Source organism: Populus euphratica, unplaced genomic scaffold (genome assembly GCF_000495115.2).
Source record: "Populus euphratica unplaced genomic scaffold, PopEup_1.0 scaffold48.1, whole genome shotgun sequence".
Taxonomy (NCBI): Eukaryota; Viridiplantae; Streptophyta; class Magnoliopsida; order Malpighiales; family Salicaceae; genus Populus; species Populus euphratica.
In genome coordinates, this window is record NW_011499879.1 from 1,548,304 (window position 1) to 1,571,185 (window position 22,882).

Here is a 22,882-nt window from a genome sequence, read left to right on the forward strand (position 1 = left end):
TTATGATATTAAAAGAGTGTTGGGATCTCTTAGGTTTGTGAGACAAATTAGTCATATGCAAAACATAAGTGAATCGATGAGGGAAAGGTTGAGTCTAACGGGATTAGACTATCGCGTGAGGTCTATTTTTAAGATGAAAAATTGACCTCGTGACATAAGCCATGAAGTTTTTTTGTAGCATATGCCATATATTATACATGCCTTACATACACGCAGAAAGAATCCTCACATAAATTGGTTTCTGGAACAACTTGATCAATACCTTAATTCATATGATTAAAAAAATTAGTATTTCTAATCTTTCCTACAAAAGGTGATTTCTCCTATTGAAATTGGATTTGGCACTACATGTCTACACCATCCTTGGTTTTGTATTTTTTTTTAACATGGTTTTATATGTTTTTACTAGGCTACCATGAGACCCAGAGTAACATGACTAGGAAAACATATGGCATCAAGGCATGCAGACTGGGATATATTGGCATAACAGAACTATTTAGAGATGAGCTTACTTAATTAATTCTCTTTTTAATGAGAATATATATACTCATTAATTAAGTACTATAATACCTTGGCAGAGATACCTACACATAAGAGAATTAATTAAAAAAAATTATAGCTAATTAGTGGTAGGAAACAAGTGATAAAAGTATATTCACTGTATAGAATGTCTCTCTTATTAATGTCTTGAAAAACAGTATAGGTTTTCAGACATGTTGATGTCTCCTCCTTTTCACGGAATTAGCTAAATAATAATTGGTTATGCTTTATGTTGTACTCTCGTTTTGTTTGTGGAAGGAGAAGGGACTTTTTTATTTAATAATTAAACAACAATGATTAATAAAGTGACGATCAGTTTGTTAATCTCTATCTTTTTTACCCAATATTCTTTAATTTCCTCTCTATTTACGTGGGAGCATCGTTCGTACCACAGTGGCCTTTAATTTGTATCTTACTTCGGCTTTTATTTTGTTCTGAATTCCCTGCCTTGGTTGTCATTGTGCTTGTGTTAAAAAACTATCTCAATGCAATTAAGCTGTTATGTGAGATTTTAAAATATAATTTATATTATTTTTTAACATATTTTTTAAAATAAAAGGCCTTTAAACTTGAAATTTGTACAGGCTCACGTTACTTTGTGATTAATTTTTATTAAATAAATAAGAATGGTAAGATTTAAACTCGTAATCACTTAGTCATTAAGACTCTGATACCATATCAAAGAATCATCTCAACCTAATAACTTAAGCTGTTATGTGAGGTCTCAAGATATGATTTATATTATTTTTTAACAACTTACTCTTGCAGGTTCTAAGAGCCCACATCTCTTAACATTTTATATTTTCAATGTTTTTCTCTTCTAGCATCTAGATCTAATAATGAGTCTCCTTTTAAGATGGATATTACAATAGCTTTATAATTGTTATCTGTAAAAAATAATTTAGAAAAAAACATTTTTACTTATGATTGGTTTAGGTGAAATATATGTTTGATAAAAATTATAGTTATAATTGTTGTTGGACCAAAAACTTATAATTAAAAGTTTTATTACATATAAAATGACCAAAAAAATCAAATTTATTTCTTATTTTTACAATAGCTAAATTATCAAATAGGGAAATTAATAAATGGAATGTAGTTAAAATTACCAAATTCAAAAGTGGTCAATATTATTCATGCATAAAACTACATTAATATTATCTAGAGATTAAAACTTTGAACTCATAAATTACTTGGTACAAGGTATCATGGGGTCCAATGATTGAAATGCTTTATTTAAACACGTTGGTTTTATCAACCAATCTGGCAAGTAATCGACCAATGAGTTCTTATAAAGATCTGAAAAATCAATCAAAGAATTATCAAAGAATAAAACTTTAATGAATTAAAAATTTTACTTAATTTATTTGCGAAGAACAACCACCATCTTTGTGTTTTGTTAATAGTAGAGAAGGTGGGAAACGAATAGGAAAATAATAGAATGGTCGGGAGAAACTCAAGATAGAAAAAAAAAGAGAGAAAAGTAAAACTAGAAGAGATGAAAATCACTAAAACAAAACTATCGACCTCCTTCTTTTTCATCCAAGATCGTGTGGAAAGGAGCTGAAAAACACATGGGATTGTATTTGATGATGTGTTAGTTGCAATTTAACAACATCCATTCCATTGATGATACCATTATGAGTTTGCCTTTGATTTATGAACCATTTGGAGAGAGAGCCATGATCACATGAAATCAGATCAAAGGAAATCTTCAGTCCAGAGGGATGATGGCTGCCAAGAAAGCAGGAAAAAAAATTAAAAATGAGGGAAAAAGAACTTCACAGCACTAATAATTCTCCTAAATTAAGGATGAAGAAGCCTGAGTGAAAGAAAGACATGTATTAAAAAATAACACAGTTGTGCAACATGTGTGCCAAAAAAAAAGTATAAGAAAATCACAAAACACCGTTTTTACAGTAAATGTGCCTCCTGTGCTAGTTTCTTTGTTAATATTGCTGAGATCGTACGCAGTCATCTAATACTCCAGGTCAAGAGCAAGAGAATATTGCAAGTTGGGAACCCGTGAAGAGCAAAAAGCCGAAAGTGATCGATGGCAGATTTCTAGACTAAAACGACAGCAGCTGGGACATAAGTCAGACTGTGGGTCATCTTGCCATGTGAGATGCCTGTTCTTCTCTCCAAAAGTGCATAAATCTGGCCATATATGAACCCATGTGAGCCTGTGACCCGTCCTTGATCTTCTTCATCGACGGCGGCTAGCTATTTCTCCTCTCAGGTGCATGTATTGTAATATTTTCTAGAGCTAGCCCCTTAAATTAAAAGAAACCCTGTTGTGCGTGGAAAACACTATAGATACAAACATAAAAAATTATTTATTACCATAGCAAAATTCATTTTTTTAGCTTTAAGAGAGAAAAAAATGGGATGCTATGGTGTTCGGGTAATTTCATCCTTTCTATGTGTAATTGATTATTAAAAGATTGTTTAAGATTATATGTGTTTTTTTTAATTTTTAAATGCTAAATTATCTCAAAAAAAAATTAAACTTGTTGGCCAGAGTGTTTTTTTAGTGTGTTTTTGTTTTTTAAATACAATTAAAAAAATATCTTTATCCTTGAATTTTTTTTAAAAAAATCATTCATTGCCCAAGAGCTTTTTAATCTTTACACAAATGTTTTTTTTATTTTTGTTATTTCCATTACCATTGAGAGCAATTTGATCTTTTTAAAATAATTAATTAATATTTAAATAAAAAAATATTGTTACGAAAGGACATACACTATCATGAGAGAAACATATATGGTGCTTTTTGGTGACCAAACTTGTGCTTCTATTATGTTATTGGATGTATTGCTGCATTCACTTTTTTCTTATACGGTGCATGATAGAGGCAGTTGGACAATTTATTGCCACTAGATGTTTTTTTACCTCTTTATTCTCCCTCGAAAACTATATATTATTCCTCTCTTTTTTTGGTATTTCAATTTTATTTTTTATTGTTTTGATTTCTAAATTTTGTTCTTCAACCTTTTATAAAAGTTTCATTTATTTTTAATTTTACCATTTAATTCTAATTTGTCATATTTTTTTCTTCTCAAATTTAATCATTATTCTTTTGGTTTATTATTTTTTTCATAGATTTTTTGTAGAAGTTTTACTTTTTTGAATTTTATCCTTTAATCCAAGTTTATTATATATTATTTTTTTATTTAATTCTCATTCTTTTAATTATTTTTCCTTTCTCATTTAGCCCTATATATATATATACATAACAAACAAATTAGCCTTATGGTTATCTTCAGTTTTTTCTCTATCGAATAATTCTAATCTTATAATTTAAAACACAAGTCTTATAAGCTAATATGGGATAGTTGGTCCCTCAATGTCCAAGTTAAATTTCTATCATGCTATCCAAGATTGACTTGGGCTGATTTTTTTTTTATTTGATTCCATATTTTCAAGGGCTTTTTCCCTATTTATTTTGATTTTTTTAAAAAATAGAAAGAATAATTGTTAGTGAATAAAATTAGATAAATTGTTCACGCTGAGGATAAAATATTTTAATTTAGATTTATCTCTTGAATTTTTTTAATTTTATTATTAGTTATTGTTAATAAAAAATTATTAAAATGCTTTCATAAATTTTTCAATTTATATTCAAGATTTTTATGTAAGAAAAGGTGTCGAAAAAGCTTGCATACCCACTTATCTTTTTCTTTTTTTTTTTGAAAAAAAACATATACAGCTTAAGATAGCTTAAGATAGAATACAAGTTAAATAGCTAGTTATAAATGAACTCATGTGACCCAACAAGACATAGTCATATTCCATTGTTTATGCATGCAGCAGCCATTTATGAAATAGCCCAAGGAAACCAAATTATGTCTCTTCCAGATCTGCTGCATCTTTATGAATATGATGTTATTGCAATGTGAAATCATGTGACATTGTGCTTGGCCTTATCTCTATTGACCATTAAAACCTCAATGGAGTTCATAAAACAAAATCTTTTTAGTTGATTTTGGAGGCCCATATTTCCTATTTAGACATTGCTTATATCATTGCGCAAGAAAAGTATAAACTTTAAGCTATCAAATTGATAATCCAGTCCAAAATACTCCATCTCTTAGGCCCTTTGCCCTTTCAATGATCAATAGCCATAATGAGCAGGCCCATTTTGGGTCCAGTAAATTACGGGTCGACGTCCAGGAAAGTAAGGCCCATTTGGCATGTCTTCATTACTAAGATCCAAAAAGGAAAACATAAGCTTTGTATGCGGTGAGCGTGGATCGAACACGCGACCTTCAGATCTTCAGTCTGACGCTCTCCCAACTGAGCTATCCCCGCAACTGTGTAAATGAGGCCTAATTATAAATATTAGTTCATTTTAAAACGCATATTACTCTAGGAAATTCTAACAGTTCTTTGTTGGAGGGAGCCGGAAAAAATACAAAAAACTTGCAGGAGCCTTAATTACTCCTGTCCCGCCACTGCACCCATCAGGATTCACAAATACTAATCTTTTCAAGTACACTTGACATTCTTAGGGCATACCTCAATTTATTTTTAACTCTATATATTCATTCTTTTCTCAATTGAGTTCAAAACCTGTAAATCTTTTTAATTGGGTCCCAAATATTTCAAAAGAATATTCTCAGTCAAGTCTTTTTATTAATACTCATCAATATTTTAGTAATTTTCTTCCAATCAATATCATTTTGGAGCATAAATATGCATAATAAACCGAAAATGTTGATGTTCATTGACCTTGCTTTTGTTATTTTTTCTTTAAATAAATACTATTTCAATATATATATATATATATATATAAAATAGACATAAACTATTAGAAAAAAATATCTAGGTCTACCTCATCAAGGTCATAAGAAATTTTTATATGACATCGTGAGTGGGATAAGAAATTCTATATTATAAAAAATATTTAGTTCATAAATTTGTTAAAAAAATTATTATTAAATGCGGTTTAATAGTGTGTGTGTCTATATATATTAAGTCGCTCGATTATTTTAAAAAAAGAAGATGGCTTGAAAACAAAACGTCAAAAACTTATTACGCCGACCATGGGAGCAAAAACCAATGTGATAAGGTGGACTTCCATTCGTAACAAGAACACTCATAATCTCCTAGGGGCTGGAACACGAAAGCCAATTTGTTTGTGAGGCTGACAACGCTTATCAACGATTGAGACTCCTGATAATGAATTTGATCATGATTTGATGGAGGATGATTACCGTCTAATCCAATCCTGTCCATCATTTCCCTTCAGAAGGATGCAATGTCATTTTCGATTGTCGGGCTTGACCAAAATGTCCAACGTGGGTCACGACCCACACCCATGATTGGCCCACTCAAGACAAAGTGTCCAAACTCACTCTTCAAGGTTTTTTGGATTCGACTTTTCTAAGCCACGTGTCCTTCAAAGGCTGAAGCCATAAGATTCCAATACGTAGAGCCCATGAGAAGGAACGCCTTCACGGGGGGGAGGGGGGAGACACTGGCCACAAGACTCATGGCATCCCTCTATGATACATATGATGATGCTTGTTTTCCGTTGAGATGAAATTAGAATCACAGGCATGCCCTCGAAGCTCCACCTCATGGGTGCATCTGCATAATAAATATGGCATCAAGCCCCATATCTATTTGTCTGTCCTTCTCTAACAGATGACCCCATCAATCTTTAAAATGGCCCCAGCATCTCTTCTGCAAGGGTGGACCTCTGTAGAACAATCCATGGACGCATGACATGAGACCTCATAAAGGTTAAGGTAGCATGGACCCCTCTTTCCTTCCTAACCGAGTCATGCCCACACAAAATAAACAATACCATTGATTCCTAATCATCTCTAATTAAATTAGTAATAGATTGTTTTTTTTTTAATTTTTTATTTGGAAAATAAATAAATAAATAAGATTTTTTCAAAATCATAAAAGTGGGTGCCACACCCAATAACTGATACTTAATTAAACTCCAAGTTTTATATTAATTGAATACAATAACAACTGGCATAATCCCACCAATTCAAGCAACGAACCACGAAAAAGGCATCACCGCAAGCACATTTGCAGCACCAGGCAGGCATCATCAAACAAATCAAGCACTGTCAGCTTCTGTGGTGGGCCCTCTCCTTGCATTTTTCCTATCTTGTCTAGGTCGTTTAAAAAATTCAAAAGTCACCGCTCACCTGGCGGACTCCTAATTTTCTATTTATTTATTTTGTTTTTTAAAAAAAGAGTTTCCATTCCATTCCCCGCCCCCACAGGGGTAAAATTATATTTTGACCCCTCTAGGTTTCTAAATGTTTCAATTCTTGCATACGTAGTTTTAACATTTTCAAGGGAAACTCTATGGTTTCTATAAAAAAAATCATTTTGTTTTCCTGGAATGCTTTCACATATATAGAAATTTGGAAGGAGAAGATGGGATAGGAACATCAAAAAATCTTATACGTTGTTTTTTTTTTAATGCATTTAAGTGTATCATTGGGAATTTAATTACAAACATACACATTAAGGTTTCTTTTTAAAAATCAGATTTTAGGATTAATACAGGAATATTTTAAACCACAAGTATCAGAATAAAACATTACTTAATACATAAGGGCCAAAATAGAATTTGCCACCCAAAAAATAAAAGAAAAGGGAGGGGAAATCGACTTTGCGTCCAACGTTGAAACAAAAACAGAAGGGAGGGTTAGATCTCATCTCTTTGTGAATTGTGAGGTATAAAGAGACCCAATGTTCCTTCGTTGTTCACATACATAAATGCCGTATCATTCACTCCTTGCTGTTTCTGTCTCGAAGCAATCGCCATTTTTAATTCACATCTTAATCTAAATCCCCACAAAAAATCACCCACCATTCCCTCTTCCATTTGCCCAATGCCCTCAACTAGAAGACAACAAATATAGACACTTAAAATTAATCACTCCCATGGCCACTGCTGCCACTTCTACTACTGCTGCTACAACAACCACGAAAGCTCAGCACATTAAAGTCCAAGCTCAGCCCATCAAGCCCAAACGCCGTAAATACCGCGAAACCACCATTTCCTCCTCTGCCTCCGCCACCACAAATAATAACTCTGGGTCTGCGTACTTGGCCCAAACCCGGAAACTTGACCCACCAACTATAGTCTCCCCAGATAACACTTGGTGCTGTCCAGCTTCTAAACCTCTCCCTCCTCCACCTCCTCCACCACCATCGCCACCTCCGCAAAAAACCCGTTTGCCCATCAACCCGAGTACTCAACTCGATTCGGTTACAACTTTATCTTCAAAATTCAAGATCCAGTTGTCTCCAGGAAATCTGTCACCAGTCATGGACTTTACAACAACAACACTGACAAATGGCCACCACCACATTGCTTCTCCAAATGAACACCCCTCTTTCCCGTCTCGTCTTACTATTCTCCAAATGAACACTCATCTTTCCCTTCTAGTTTTACTAAGTTTAACTCTGCACTCACTGCTGGTCTGTTAAATCCTATGTCACCTCCACCTGATCATAAACCCCGGTCAAGCCCGACCCTTTTTGAAATGATGGCTAGTGAACCCGAAATGCAACCCAGAACTATAACCCAGATGCCCATTAACGCCTACAATGGAAATATCAGCTGCAGAAACACCCAGAGCAATCAAATGTCGGTTCAAGATAGGCAAGCTTTAATCTTGCAACGTATAACTGACATTTTAGGAAACAGGAGTCCTGGTAATCAGTTTAATGATTCGAATTCTAGTGATGTGAAGTTGACATTGACTTCTAAAGATGGGATTTGCGTTTCAATGGATGTGCATAGGCAGATCTTGGTGGGTCATAGTCGGTTTTTTGCACTGAAATTATCGGATAAGTGGTCTAATAAGCAACAAAGAATCTCGACTCCTTACGTCGTCGAGATTGCTGATTGTGACGATGTTGAAGTTTATATTGAGACGTTGAGGTTAATGTATTGTAAGGATCTGAGAAGGAAGCTTATGAAAGAGGATGTGTCTAGAGTTCTTGGTATTTTAAAGGTAAAGTCTTTGTTTTTTTTTTTTGTTAGAAACCGTCGAAATAGAAACTAAATTTAGTATTTTTTTATATTGATAGTTTTAGTTGAGGAGGAACTGTGGAAATAGATCAGCAGAGTAAAAAAGTTTATTAGTTATAATGTTTTTGTGGTTGAAGAAATGTAGGCTGTTTTTTGTTTTCTGAAAGTTTTGATCTTTTTTGTTGATTGAATTTTTGGGAATATGGATGGTTGGTTAGGGTTATGAGGTGCTTAATATGTTAGTTTTGTGTTTTTTCTATTTTAGGTTTCTGCAGCAATTGGTTTTGATGCTGGGGTTTTATCTTGTTTGGAGTACTTAGAGGCTGCTCCGTGGGCCGAGGATGAAGAAGAGAAGGTGGCTTCGCTGTTATCGGAGCTTCGCCTTGAAGGGGTTGGAGCAGGCGAAGTTTTGAAGAGGGTTTCTGTTGAAGTTACTCATGGCTCTGGTGATAGTAGTGACAACGAAGAAGTGCTTCTCAAGCTTTTACATGTAGTTCTGGAAGGCAAAGATGAGAAAGCGAGGCGTGAGATGAAAGGATTAGTGTCAAAGATGCTACGCGAGAATTCTTCTCAGAATGACCTTCGGAAAGAGTCACTGTACTTGGCATGCAATGGGTGTTTGCAATTGCTTCAAGACCACTTTCTCCGTGCAGCCTCAGGGGATTTGAATGACGTTGGGCTGATTGCACGACAAGCAGATAACTTGCATTGGATTTTGGATATTTTGATTGATAGACAGATTGCTGAGGAATTTTTGAAAACATGGGCCTCTCAATCTGAATTATCTGATGTACATTCTAAAATTCCAGCTGTTCATAGGTATGAGGTTAGTAGAGTTACAGCTAGGCTGTTTGTTGGGATCGGAAAGGGGCAGCTGTTGGCATCAAAGGAAGCAAGATGCTTACTTCTACAGACATGGTTGGTGCCATTTTATGATGATTTTGGCTGGATGAGGAGGGCATCAAAGGGCCTTGATCGACATTTGATCGAGGATGGTCTGAGTAACACAATTTTAACTCTCCCGCTTGCTTGGCAGCAGGATATTTTGCTTGCTTGGTTTGATCGGTTTCTGAATTCTGGTGAAGATTGTCCTAATATACAAAGGGGATTTGAGGTTTGGTGGAGGAGGGCATTTTGGAGACGTAGTGGTGAGCACGAAAGGACACGGCCAATAAGAATTACCACTGCAACCATTGAGAACTCATAAAGATTTAGAGCTTCCACAATGCACGATATGATGGTGAAAAGGTGATGGTTTCTTATAGGTCCAGTTGTGATCAGTTTGGTCCCGACTGCATTTCAACGATTCTCATTCATCTTCCTTTCTAAACCAGGACCAACAATTCATGTTGGAGTTCAAATTGCATAGAGGTGGATGATGTGTTTTGAATCCTGAAAATTACCCAGGTTTAGTCTGGAAGAAGATTGAAAGAATTTGGGTGCAACTTCCATAATTTATTGGGATTAAACATTAATAGAGATTGCTTCTTTTGTTCAACTTGATACTTTAATTCGATACCTATCTTTCTTACTGCGTGTTATTTTTTTAGGTTATGTATATATGCAAATCATCATATATAACCTTGTTCTTTAAATTATGATCATCGTTTTGAGTGAAAGATCACTTTTCTGAAAGGATGTTCTTCTTCTTCTTCTTTTTTATGAAAACCATGATCAGTGTTGGTTTTATGACAGAATACTGTGGACTGCTTGGTGTCTTTCACAATGCAGCTACTCATGGGATAATTAGAGTTGCTGAGAAATGCAATCTGCTCTCACAGTGTTAATACTAGCGAATTTATATGCTGGTTAATAATAGTAGTAGGCAGAACTGAACTTCGTAGAAACTTGTCATATCTCATCTCTTATAACCCCGTTAATTCGTGGTTCAGCTGGTGATAAGCGAACCTGCGAGTATTTTTCTTTCTTTGTTGCCCGAAAAAACCTCATGTATATGCTTTGTGGTCGAGAATCTTGAAACAAAGTTTAGACTTCAAGTCAAGGTTTGACAATTTGCAAATCTACCGTCCAGCTTTACACAAGTTAAGAGTACCTGATGATGAAACTAATGATCACGCGGAATGATCTCGAAGACTTGTAACTGGATGATCTCGCGGAAACTTAAAGGCTGTTGTCATTGGAATTTGAATCACCTTAGGGGATGCTTTTCTTATTACATCAGTAAAGTGATTCGTTTTCGTAGTTCCCGGGAATGACTTCTCTAGGGATTTTGTTGGGGAGAGAATATGTGACTGTCTTGTTCAGTTCATTTTCAGAATGGCTGTTGATTTTGCTCTATCCTTCTGAGGGATTCTTATCCCACATTAAAAAAGTGAAGCTTTTACTATTTCCAGGAAACACGTGCTAGGAAAAGGTACTGGTGCGATTTCCTGCCTTGAGTTAAGAGTCTTAACTGTTTATTATAACAATCCTGTGGCAAAAGCTGTTAAAAGGTTCCTAGAGCAATGCCAAAATCCAGGGTTCCGAAAATAATTCAATACAAGGTTTTGTGAGCGCTTCCCTCTGCCGATGTTCATATGGTATCAAAGGGGTGTTAAAAAAACTATAGACCCAGAAAACAAAGAAAATTGAGAGAGAAAAAATCAAATAAATTGAACAGAGAAAAAACCAAGAAAACCAATTTAAAAACAAGAACCATTCAATCCGGTTCAGTTTTAAAAAGCTGAAATTGAATGAACCGGTTCAACTGAAATTGAACCAACTGTATAAAAAAAATATAAATACAAAGTTTCATCTAATCCTAAATCACTATTGGCAGATGCAACCCAGCACGCTCTCCCTCTTTTTCTCTCATTCTACCCCATCACTTTCCCCATTAGCCCATCTTCCTTCTACCCTTTGTGTTTCACCTGTAGAAAATCTCTTACCACATTCTTCAGCCTGAGCCTTTCCTTTCCCAGTGAGTGCGATCTTTGGATCAACAATCCTTGTATAGGCACTCTCAACTACATTTACTTGGCTTTGTCCATGCCAAACCAGTATTATCCATCAAGGCCTAGGAGCTAGGATTTTTTCTATTTTTTTGAATTGCAGGGTATCCTGGGCTAGCTTTTGCACCCTAGACCAAGTCCTTTTATCCCGAAAGCAGCCTTTACACTGCTCTCATCCTATGGCCCCAAGAGATTTGTTGGCCGGGGGATTCCAACTCCTAAGAGGTAGGGTGTTTGATAATTGTTCTTGTGGATTACTTTTAAGAAAACTTGTCTGCCCTGCCCATTTGTAGAAGTTCAATGCTTTCCTTTGGTTTTCACGACATTGAATGGAGATGGATTTGATAATGCTAGAGAGATTGTGAGGGAATGCATGGCTATTGCTTGTGAAGCAACAAAATATAAGATAAAGAAATGGAAATAATATTAGGTAAAACATGTATAATTGAATCATGGTTCCTGTGTAACCTTGACTGGTATAATGTTCTAGACATGCACTCCTGTTACATGGGTTTTCTGAAACATGTCAAATTATATTACAGTTTGCAGAAAGGATCACAAAAACAAACGATCACACATAGATCTGGTAGCCCAACCACCTTGTATTTGTGTGCTATATTTCCTTTCGTGATATGCCATCGTTTTCACTGTATACGTGGCTTGCGGCTGGACCAAACTTTTTTCAACGCTAAAAAAAGATATTTAAATAATAATAATCTGAGAAAATCCAGATTAAATTAACTAAAAAACCAACCCCTGATATAAAATTGAAAGAACCTGCAAAAAGAAAAGAAAAGAAAATTATGAAGTTCAAGGCAAATGAGATTGAAAAAAAAAAATTAAAAAAAAATCTGCCAAAAAGATTAAAGTTAAATAAAAAAATATTGGGTAAGAAAATGCAAGTTAACTTAGGTAATTTGATTAACATGTAACTGGGATAAACCTAAAAGAAAAAAAAATTGAAAAATTACATAGCTTAAGGGACAATAATTCAAAGCCAAAGTATGAAATTTAAAAAAAAAATCATAAAAAGACTAATGAAAAAAAAATTAAGGCAACCATTTTTAAATTGACTAATGTATTATCTAGAATATGAGTATGTGATAACACAACAAAAAAAAAAAACATAACAAATAATAAAACTAAGAGCTTAATAACCAAATGATAAACAATGAATTGTTTTAAAAAAGTTATTTTTTAATAAAGTTTGCCATGTTGAAATGTAGCCACCAAAAATAAATAAATAAAGTAAAATATGCAATTATAAAACAATTTAAAACCTAAACAATGCAAACCAAATATGGCATAAAAATAAATAATAAAGGGTAATTAGGGGCTAAATTATAAAAAAAAAACTAAGAAAAGGATAAAAAATAATTTAATGAAAGAATGAGGAAAGAAAATTGGATAAAAAACGAAATGAAATTAGATGTTGACGGATAAAATTGAATAAAAAAAGATAAATCAAGAAAAAGATAAGAATATAGCAATCAAAAAATAGAAAGGGATAAAATTATAAAAAAAAATTAAGAAAAATATAAAACACAGAAACAAAGCAATTAAAAATAGAGGGATCAAATTGAATAAAAGTTAATTACCAAGATGCCCCTGTCAAAGTCTAAGAATAAAAAAATCAATCTAAAGAGATCAAAATACCCTCGTAATTAGCCTTTGATATTTTAAATTCCAAGAATAATTATGTTATTTAACTATTTCAATAAAATAAAAGGATGAATAAGCGCTTCTGCGAGTATATTTATTTTCCTCTCAAGGTATGATTGTACTCTTGTTTGTTCCTTTTTAATCTAAAAAGATAAAAGAGTCCCTTACTTCAGGATTATTTTTTATGCTCCTAAAGGAAAAAATAATATTTATACTGTAGCAAAAAGAAAGTCACGTACTATTTTGCCTCCAATCAAATATCTAATGTTGAATTTATCCTATATAAAAAAATATATCTATATTTTCAATTGCATGCTTATCCAGTTTTTTTTTTTTTAATAAGGGGTAAAATTATCTTTACTTTTTTTCTATCCACAATTTATGTTTTGGTAAACATTAAAAGAATAATCACTTGTAGTTTTTTATTTTTGTAATGTCATGCCTCCATTTTCTTGTGCCATCAATGTTCTTTCGGATGGCTATATGCTTGCTGTTTAAATAGAAAAGCAACCCCCCTCCCCTCTCCTCAATCGGGTGAATTGAATCATTAAAATAACTAAGGAATTCTTTTTAATGATTAAAAAAACTTGCTTTCTCTCTTTTTATGAGTTTAAATCAAGAATTTAGCATTTAAGATATAATAATTTGATAATGTAATGATGGTTGTTTTTTCAATTATTTTTTATTTAAAAATATATAAAAATAATATTTTCTGTTTTTTTTTTTTACATGAGCCTATCTAATTAATTCAAAATAAAATAATTTAAAGAAAAAATTAAAAAATCTATTTTTTTCAAAAGCACAATAATACCATAAAAACAAACACTACCTAAAAATATTTATTAAATTATTCTGAATATGCATTGTATTTTTAAAAAAAATTAGAGAGAAAAATTAGTTTTAATAAAAATACAAAAACTACAAAATAGTCCAATAATATTTTTTATTATCAAATAAAAAACAAAAATCAATGAAATGAAGTTAGGTGCTTTCCTTTTAATCATATGTGGGTTTAAAGGACCACAGCCCCCGGGGTCTCACTAATCATGCCTTGTGGATCACTAATGATCATTATCATGTTTTCTTAATTTCAAGAAATTTGTTTGGTGATTAAGAATTTTTTTTACATAATATTTTGGATTTAAACTTTGAAGTTAATATTTAGTAAACTTATTAAATTCTTTTACAGGTGGTTTAGAATCATGTAAATTGAATTAAATTAATTATTATATTCGGAACAGGAAATATTTGAATTTGGAATAAAATTCAAATTATATAAAAAAATATAAAATCAAATCAGAGCAGATACTCTCGTATTCGCAACATAATTCCAAATGAAGAACAATGTTTCAAAAATGCTCATCTTCTTTTTTCTTCCCAGAAAAAGCCATACAAAAGGTCCATTTAGGCATAAATGAGCCGACTAACAGATGATTTGAGTTCTTCAAATCTTTTCTTACTTAAAATGCAATATGAATCTGTAGATGAGTGATAAATATAAATTTAATTTTTTTCCTGTTTATCTAAAGGTGTGCAAGTTCTCTGCATTGTTGATTCCGGTTGATTTGTACATAATCGCCATGATTGGATGCAAATCTTGTTTTCCTTGACTAAACTTATTATTATTGTTGAACAATCTTTCTCCCATGTCAGATTTATAAAAACTTATCAAGCGTGTTGTGCCACTCATTTAGACTTGAACTGGATTATTTCCTACGCTTTGTTGTGCGTGGTGTGAGGCAAATTAAATTTTTAACATAATTATCCAGACGTTAATATGTTTTTGACAAAAACAAATTATATAAAAATTAACTTAATATGACCTGATCGATTTAATAAATTTAAAAAAATTAAAATGAACAATAAAATATAGCTTAATTTATAAAAAAAACAAGACTATATTTTTTAAAATATTAAAATAAAAATATATTAGATTAACTTTGATTAACATATTAAAACTGCTACTTAGGTTATAAGACCTTGATAATACTATAGAAAGAAAATAAAATAAAAAATACGAAACTAAATTTTCAATTAATCCAATTTTGAGTGATGAAGTTGAAAACAACATTTAACTAAAAAATCGAGTCAAGTCAACTCAAGTTCACCCTATCAAAAGAAAATTAAAATAAATTATAAAAATCAATTTTCAACCAATTTAATATTAAATGGAAAAATTAAAAAAAAAATCAATTAAAAAAACCATATGATTCAACCAACCAAACCCATGACCTGATTTATGAGATTGAGATAACTTCATAAAATATAAGTTGAAATAAATTATGAAGCATAATTCCTAATCAACCTAATATTAAATTATGAAATTAAAAAAATAACAAAAATAACTCTGAGTCAACTTAACAAATCTGGGTTAGAAGACTAGGATAATATTATAGAAAGCGGAAAAAAAATTATAATGTTTGGTCCCCGATCAACTCAATGTTAAAGAATGGTATTGAAAAAAATTAATTAAATGATGGATACAAAAATGACTCGAGACAACATGGCTAACCCGTAAAATTCATGATGCGGGTTATAAGATTAGGATAACTACATAAAAAATAAATTAAAATAAATTATAAAGTTTTATACCCAGTAAACCCAATGTTAGAGGATTAATTTTCTTAAAAAAATAAGTTAGAATTAAAAAAAAGTGCTAAAAAATTTTGAGGACCAAAATAAAAATATTCTTGGCTTTTCATTGTTCATCGATGCGATGAAAAGACAAGTTCTTTTAATATATATTAACTAGATTATTAAGACAAGTTCTTTTAATATATATTAACTAGATTATTATTTCGCGCTACACTGTTGATTAGGTAAAAGAAAATAATGGAAAAAAATATTTGGGCATTGCTAGTATTTTTTTCAAGTAGAAAAAAATTAAAACCACATGGGAATTGATTCATTGTAACTTGATCATCTTGGCAGGTCCATAGACAATCTAGATGACTGGTAAAAACATAGTTTGACTTAAAATAAATATTTAAGATAAAATATTTTTAATAAACATTGAGATAACAACATATTAAATTGATTTGAATCAACCTATGTCATCATGACAATCCACATACTAAGTTATAAGATCAATTTCTAATACATATAATATTGAAGGATGAAATTGAAAAAAATAAATTAAAAAACCCATAAACAATACCTAAATTAACTTGTCAAACCCGCGATCAAATCATGGTATCAAGATAACTCAATAGAAAGAAAATTACAACAAATTATGAAGCTTAATTCTCAATCGATCTTGTGTTAAAAGATTAATTTGAAAAAAATCAATTAAAAGATAACATAAAAAAACTCGAGTTAACTATTGTTAACCCATTAAACCTGTGATCCTAGTAATGAAATGAGGATAACCTCAAAGAAAATAAAATAAAAATTACAAATTCTAATTCCAAATAAATATAATATTGAATAATAAAATTGGAAAAACAATCAATTAAAAAAATAGAAAAAACTCAAGTCAACCCATAAAATTTGAAATTTAAATCTTGAGTATGAGATAATTTTATAAAAATAAATTAAAAAAATTATAAAATATGATATCTAATAAACCTAATATTTAATAATAAAATTAAAAAATTATTATTCCAATTATTAGTATACCGTGAGGAGGGGTACAGTAAAACCCCTCCTCCTTTAGTTTTTCTGTTAATATGTGTATTTCGTTTTCCCTTTCGGATTTTACCTTTGCAATTTCTTTTGTGTGCTTTTGTACAATTTACATAAATCAATTTAAAGTTGTTCATGAAATAGTTTACCGTAAATTTCAGTAGGATGGTAAGTGGCGTAAGGGCGTGGTGGCCTTCTTCTCCCCAGGTATGAGCACAGGAAACAGTACATGCTGGAACACAAACAAAATTCCATATTGTGAGCGTGGAACTAAAAAAAAATAAAATTATAATGTTTCCTGTGCCTGTTTGTCTCTGATGAGTGATTATAAGAAGAGAAGTCCAGCTACAACGCTTTGGGCCTTAGCATTAACCTTTCCGACTCTGTTTTTGAAGTGTAAGTTTGGAATAAGCCCACTCAATTTCAAGGCTGGTTGATGCTATTGTACACTGAGGGTGCTTGACGCCTTGTCTTGTTCCCTGGTCAGAGAGAGCTAGGAAATTGTATGTGCTTGCACCTGTAGTGATGAACCTCTCTGGGAAATAAATTGTTGGGCGATAATTCAATTCGCCCACCTCTTTATTGCCTTGCATATACAGCTTTTACATAATCACCATATAAAATTCATTTACTGAAAAATATCAGTAATTATATTTATACAAAATATTAACAAAATCCACTTATTATATGAGATATTCATTCAGTAACCCTTTTTTTTTTTTTTTTTACAAGTTAGTTCTGTTAAAGAATTATACAACTCATACAGAACGAAACCATTGCGTTATAAGATTGGTCAGGGTTCGATTCAATCACAAGGGATAGTTCGTACGATAATATTTCAATATTCACTAAAATTAATTTATAGATTTGATTAGCCAAAGACCGCGGTGATTGACAAATGGTTGCCGATTATTTCGAGGGAATAGCATGAAAAGTAGACGGTTGACTTTAATTTTATATATGTTGTATTTTAATTGGAGTTAATATTGATGCAGTATTTTGAAGTGACAATGATCCCTCTCGAGGTGTCTGATTTTCTTTGTCCCAATATCATAGCACTTTGAAATTGTCATTTATCTTGGCACGTATGGGCTAGTACGTAATTTTCTTTCGATCTTTGATCTTGTATCTCAAAGACCAAAGCCCACTTGCGCAGTAATGGGTTTTACCTTAATAAAAACAAAGATTGAGAAAAATGGTGGAAATTTAAGGGGAAAAGTATCTTCTCGTCGGAACCAACTAATTAAACTATAATCATACACCAAGGATAAATAACAAAATCGATCCTAGCCAGCCCTGGACAATAAATATATATGTTACTAGTTATCTAATACATGCTCTGCTGCTGCGGTTTGTATATATTTTTTTTAAAAAAAACAAAATATTAGATATGGAGGTTATTTCAATGTTCTTTTTTTTTTTACATAAGAAATTTAAAATGTAAATCAAAACACTATGAAAACATCTAATTAAATATACTGATAACCATAAATATAAATAAACAAAAAAATTATTAACAACAATAAAAAAAATTAAAAAAATTAAGAAATAAATACATATTAAGATATTCAATTATATAAAATGAGATATTTACTTGATTGTCTTTACTAAACTTGTTTATTTAAATTAATAAAAAATAAATTTATAAAAAAAACTTATAATCTAAAAGATAAAAATAAATAAAAAAACTTGTAATCTAAAAGATAAAAATAAATGAAACTGATCGCATAAAAAAATATTATGTAAAATTGAATATATCAAAAATATTACCCAAAACCAAATATATATGCAATGTTGAATATTACTTAATGTGTATCATTCTTAAGTCTTCTTACAAAAAAGCTATAATCTCAATTGAATCTCCTATATAAAAACTAATTCAAGAACATCTATTATTACTTAGAAAAATCCCGTGTGGAAATTACATTTATTAATTATCCAATGACAATGCTCGCAAAGGCAATCTTAATTATGAATTTGTTGGTAATTAACAACACAAACAACTATATTATTAAACATATATACAATTACAAAAATCAATCAATCACTTTTTTTTAGATATAAACAGTGTTTGTTTTAGTTTTTGTGGTTGAAGTTATGGTTGGGTACAACTCATTTATACACAAAACTCAACCATAACAGTTAATATTTTTTATTTTTCTTAATTTTTTTAATGAATTCCACACCCAAACCACAACTTTCACCTCTAACACAAACACACACTTAATGTGTCCGCTAATCATATGAGCAGAGAAAAATGGAGAAAGAAACCAAGCAAATTAAAACATACATGTTAACGGACAGATCCACTCGAGACAAAAGGCCAAAAGAAATTCTTTGTTTTCTGTTTTTTTTTTTTTTTTTTTGCATTGACTTTAGCGGTGACTTATCGTAAAAGAGAGGAAGGCTGATGGATCGATGAATATAGAATAGGGTCAAGATACCGTGCAAGTTTGGATTTGTAACCTAAAAATCTTTCTTCTAGGGTTTTAAATTACTATAATTTAAGCAGCATTCACCAAAATTGAATGGCCGCCGTCAATGATACTTGATTTCTTTATATTCCCAACGTATGCAAAACGGATGATAATTGAACAGGACTACATGAAAACGAAATATATCTGTTTTCATTTGGTAGAAGATGATCAGAACGTTCGTAATAATTAATTAGTAGTTGATATCACGGAAAAGGAAGTAGAGATTAAGCATCTGTTTGTTTACATACAGTAATTATTTTTTAAAAAGTTGTTTTATTGAAAAATAAATTATTTTACAAGATTTTACATGCTTTACAGTGTCATGAAAAGTAAATTGAAAATATCTTTTGATATTTGGTTATGTTATGAAAAATAAATTAAAAAATAGATAATTAATAGTTTATTTTTTTCAAGTTTATTAAAATAATAAAAAATAAATCTTATAAATAAGTTGAATGAGAATAGAATTGAAAAAAAAATCTAATTTCATAAATTATCTCAAATAAAATAAATAATAATCAAAATAATAGAGATCAAATCTAACAAATAAAAAAATGGAAAGATGGTGAAATTAAATTAATAATAATTATAATTTCATAAATTATTTTAAATAAAATAAGTAAAAATCAAAAGAATGAGAACTACATTTGAAAAATAAAAAATTTCAATTTAAAAAATAATAAGAGAAAAGGTACAATGATAAAAATAAGGACCAAAGTTAATATAAAAATAAAATTAAATCAAAGTTTAAGGGATGAATTAAAAAAAAAAGATTCAAATAAAATATATAACAATCAAAAGTTTTAGAATCAAATTTAATATAATAAGCAAATAATATGATATTTTTAAATTTTTTATAATTTTTGAAAAGTGTTTTCCTTCCAAAATATAAGGAAAATACTTTTCTAAAAATCCAGCCAAATTTTTCTTTGATAGGAAAGTGTTTTTCGTTGACTAGAAAATATTTTTTATTTTAAAATATTTTTAAGAGAATTTAAATTTTTTTACTTTAAATTAATATTTTTTGATATTTTTAGATCATTTTGATACATTTATATCAAAAATAATTTTTAAAAATTAAAAAAATATTATTTTAATTTATTTCCAAGTTAAAAATATTTTAAACAAATAATCACAACCATACTCTCAAACATCAAAATCAAAATGGATCATAACTTTCCTTTTTCTTTTGTGATTTTTCAAGAATTAATGATTTATATATGATTTGTGTTTAAAAAGTGTTTTTAAAAACATTATTTTTTACTTCAAATTAATATGTTTTTTGATATTTTTATATCATTTCGATACACTAATATCAAAAATAATTTTTTAAAAATAAAATAAATATTATTTTATTGTATTTTCAAATAAAAATATTTTTAAAAATAATTACAACCAGACTCTCAAAAATCAAAATGGAATTTCCCTTTACTTTTTTGATTTGGGAAGAATTAATGATATATATATATATAAGTCTCACTTTAAAATCATAACCGAACAATTCTTAACTCTCTTTCTTTTTTTAATTTATCTTAATGTTTAATATTTTTGTTTTACAGACCATGAAATCCAAGTCATGAATTGTTCATAAAATATAAAAAAAGGTATATTGTAAATTAATAAGTGCAACTCCCTGACCATTTATATAAATTTGAGTGTTCCTCATTCATAAATTCAGATAATCAATTACCCCTCCCTCTATGAAATGCTTATTTAGCCCAATTTATTTTATTTTTTGTTAAAAAAACAAAACTTAATGCTCGGGTTCGGACTCATTTTTATGTGCCAGTCAACGACTTGGAACCAAAAACCTTGCGAATCTCAGATCTTAATCACTTTAGCTACGAAGAAACATTCAAAATTTATCTAATTTAATTACCCAAGTTTTGTCAATATCAAACAAATAAATTCATGTTGAATTAAAGTAGGTTTAAATTTGACCAATCATCTGAGATTCTAGAATGATCGATGATCAAGTCACTGTGGTTGGTTAGCTAAGATATTTTCTTAAATTAATATCTAGCACTCCAAATTAGCTATGGATCTAATCTAATGATAATGTCCACTCGCCAAGAAAACCTGGTTTTACTGATTATGAAAGTTCTCTGATGTTCACAAATTCGGCCTTTGGTTGAATTGACTATGTCTTACCGTAGAGATAATATTTGTATTTACTCTTAACTAACAAATAATTTAGAGCAGACTACCAAACCACTCGTATTATACATGAATTACTACAATATTCTATGCCCGAATAATATAAACTAAAACCATATTACAAAATAAAAAATCACACCAACTTGATATGGCCTTAAACTCCATGATCTTGACAAATGAGTACTCGCGCTAACCACTAGAAGAACAATATATATAATAATGAGACAAATCGAAATATAGAAAATTCAAAGGGTGTTTTGCTGGTGACCGTATTGTCAATATAGACATATTGGCTAAGCTGGGAACCCTCTTTCGATGATGATCATGAGCCTTACATATTCAAACCAATGGGGACCCTCTTTCGATGATGATCATGAGCCTTACATATTCAAACCAATGCAAAAAAATTAATAAATATTAATATTTTTTTTTAAATTGCAGTAATTTTTTTGATAGAATATGCTCCCATTGTTTTTATCCATAGACACCAATAAAAATATTCTAATAAAATATACCGAGATAATTACAACGTGTAAAGAAAAAATGAAAAAAATAAAATAAAAAAATATGATAATGTGTTATTTTTACAAATAAAGTTATTGATGGATTTAAATTCATCAATAAATTCAGATGTAATATTTACTTTATGATTTGACAAGCAACCCTTCTTTCTCCCTCCTTTATTTTGTCTTCTTCCTTTATTTTCTCTACAACAAATAGCACATACCCTTAATTTTATAACAAATCAACCTTTTACTACAAGCTCGGACAACTCAATACCCTGTTTGTCAGCATCCATGTTCTGATTTAAATTTTATTGAGAATTCTCCACTTCAAGTAAGTAAAACAACCTATTTTTTATTTGAATTTAATATTAAAATATTAATTTCTATTGCGTATTTTTGTATTATATATATATATTCGATGTTTACTTGTTTTATAGCTTTTTCCATTTTTTTCAAACCATTGTATGTCTCCGAGGTTGTGCGGAAGAAATATATTTAACACGTGATATCCAAATATTTCATGTAAAGATCACACTCCGGTGCGGAGAATCAGAACCAACATGTTCACGGTTCTATTACCACGAACATCAAAAGCTCTGTTTCGCTTGTTTCACATATAAAGCGAATGGTAAGATTCTTTTTTAATTACATCTATATAAAGTGAATGGTAAGATTCTTTTTTAATTACATCTATTATTTATTTATTTTTTAAAATATATTTAACTAACAACAATTTCCTTTTGCTGACTACAGTTTTTGGATGCGAGCTAAGCCCAATAAAGCTTTTTATGAAATTGCAGGAAAGAAGTGATGATCGCCAAAAAGAGGTGCAACAACTTATGAATAGCCGAGCTCATCACTTTATGTTATGTTAGTCTTCAACCATTTTTTTTCTTAATTTATTATTTTTTAAATTTGAAGAGTTCTTTTTTTTAAGGATATATATAACAC

The 22,882-nt window shown here is 30.4% G+C and overlaps 1 protein-coding gene and 1 non-coding gene across 2 annotated transcripts; one reads left to right on the forward strand and one right to left on the reverse strand.

The window, feature by feature from the left end:
* Nucleotides 1-4,778: 4,778 nt before the first annotated feature.
* TRNAF-GAA (transfer RNA phenylalanine (anticodon GAA)) lies at nt 4,779-4,851 on the reverse strand. Its single transcript has one exon. It is a non-coding gene; the product is annotated as a tRNA-Phe (tRNA).
* Nucleotides 4,852-7,191: 2,340 nt separating this feature from the next.
* On the forward strand, nt 7,192-10,149 carry LOC105129090 (BTB/POZ domain-containing protein At1g63850-like). Its single transcript, XM_011031028.1, has 3 exons — nt 7,192-7,883; nt 7,958-8,537; nt 8,820-10,149. The coding sequence occupies exons 1-3, from the start codon at nt 7,459-7,461 to the stop codon at nt 9,759-9,761; spliced, it is 1,947 nt and encodes a 648-aa protein (XP_011029330.1). The 5' UTR covers nt 7,192-7,458; the 3' UTR covers nt 9,762-10,149.
* Nucleotides 10,150-22,882: the final 12,733 nt, after the last annotated feature.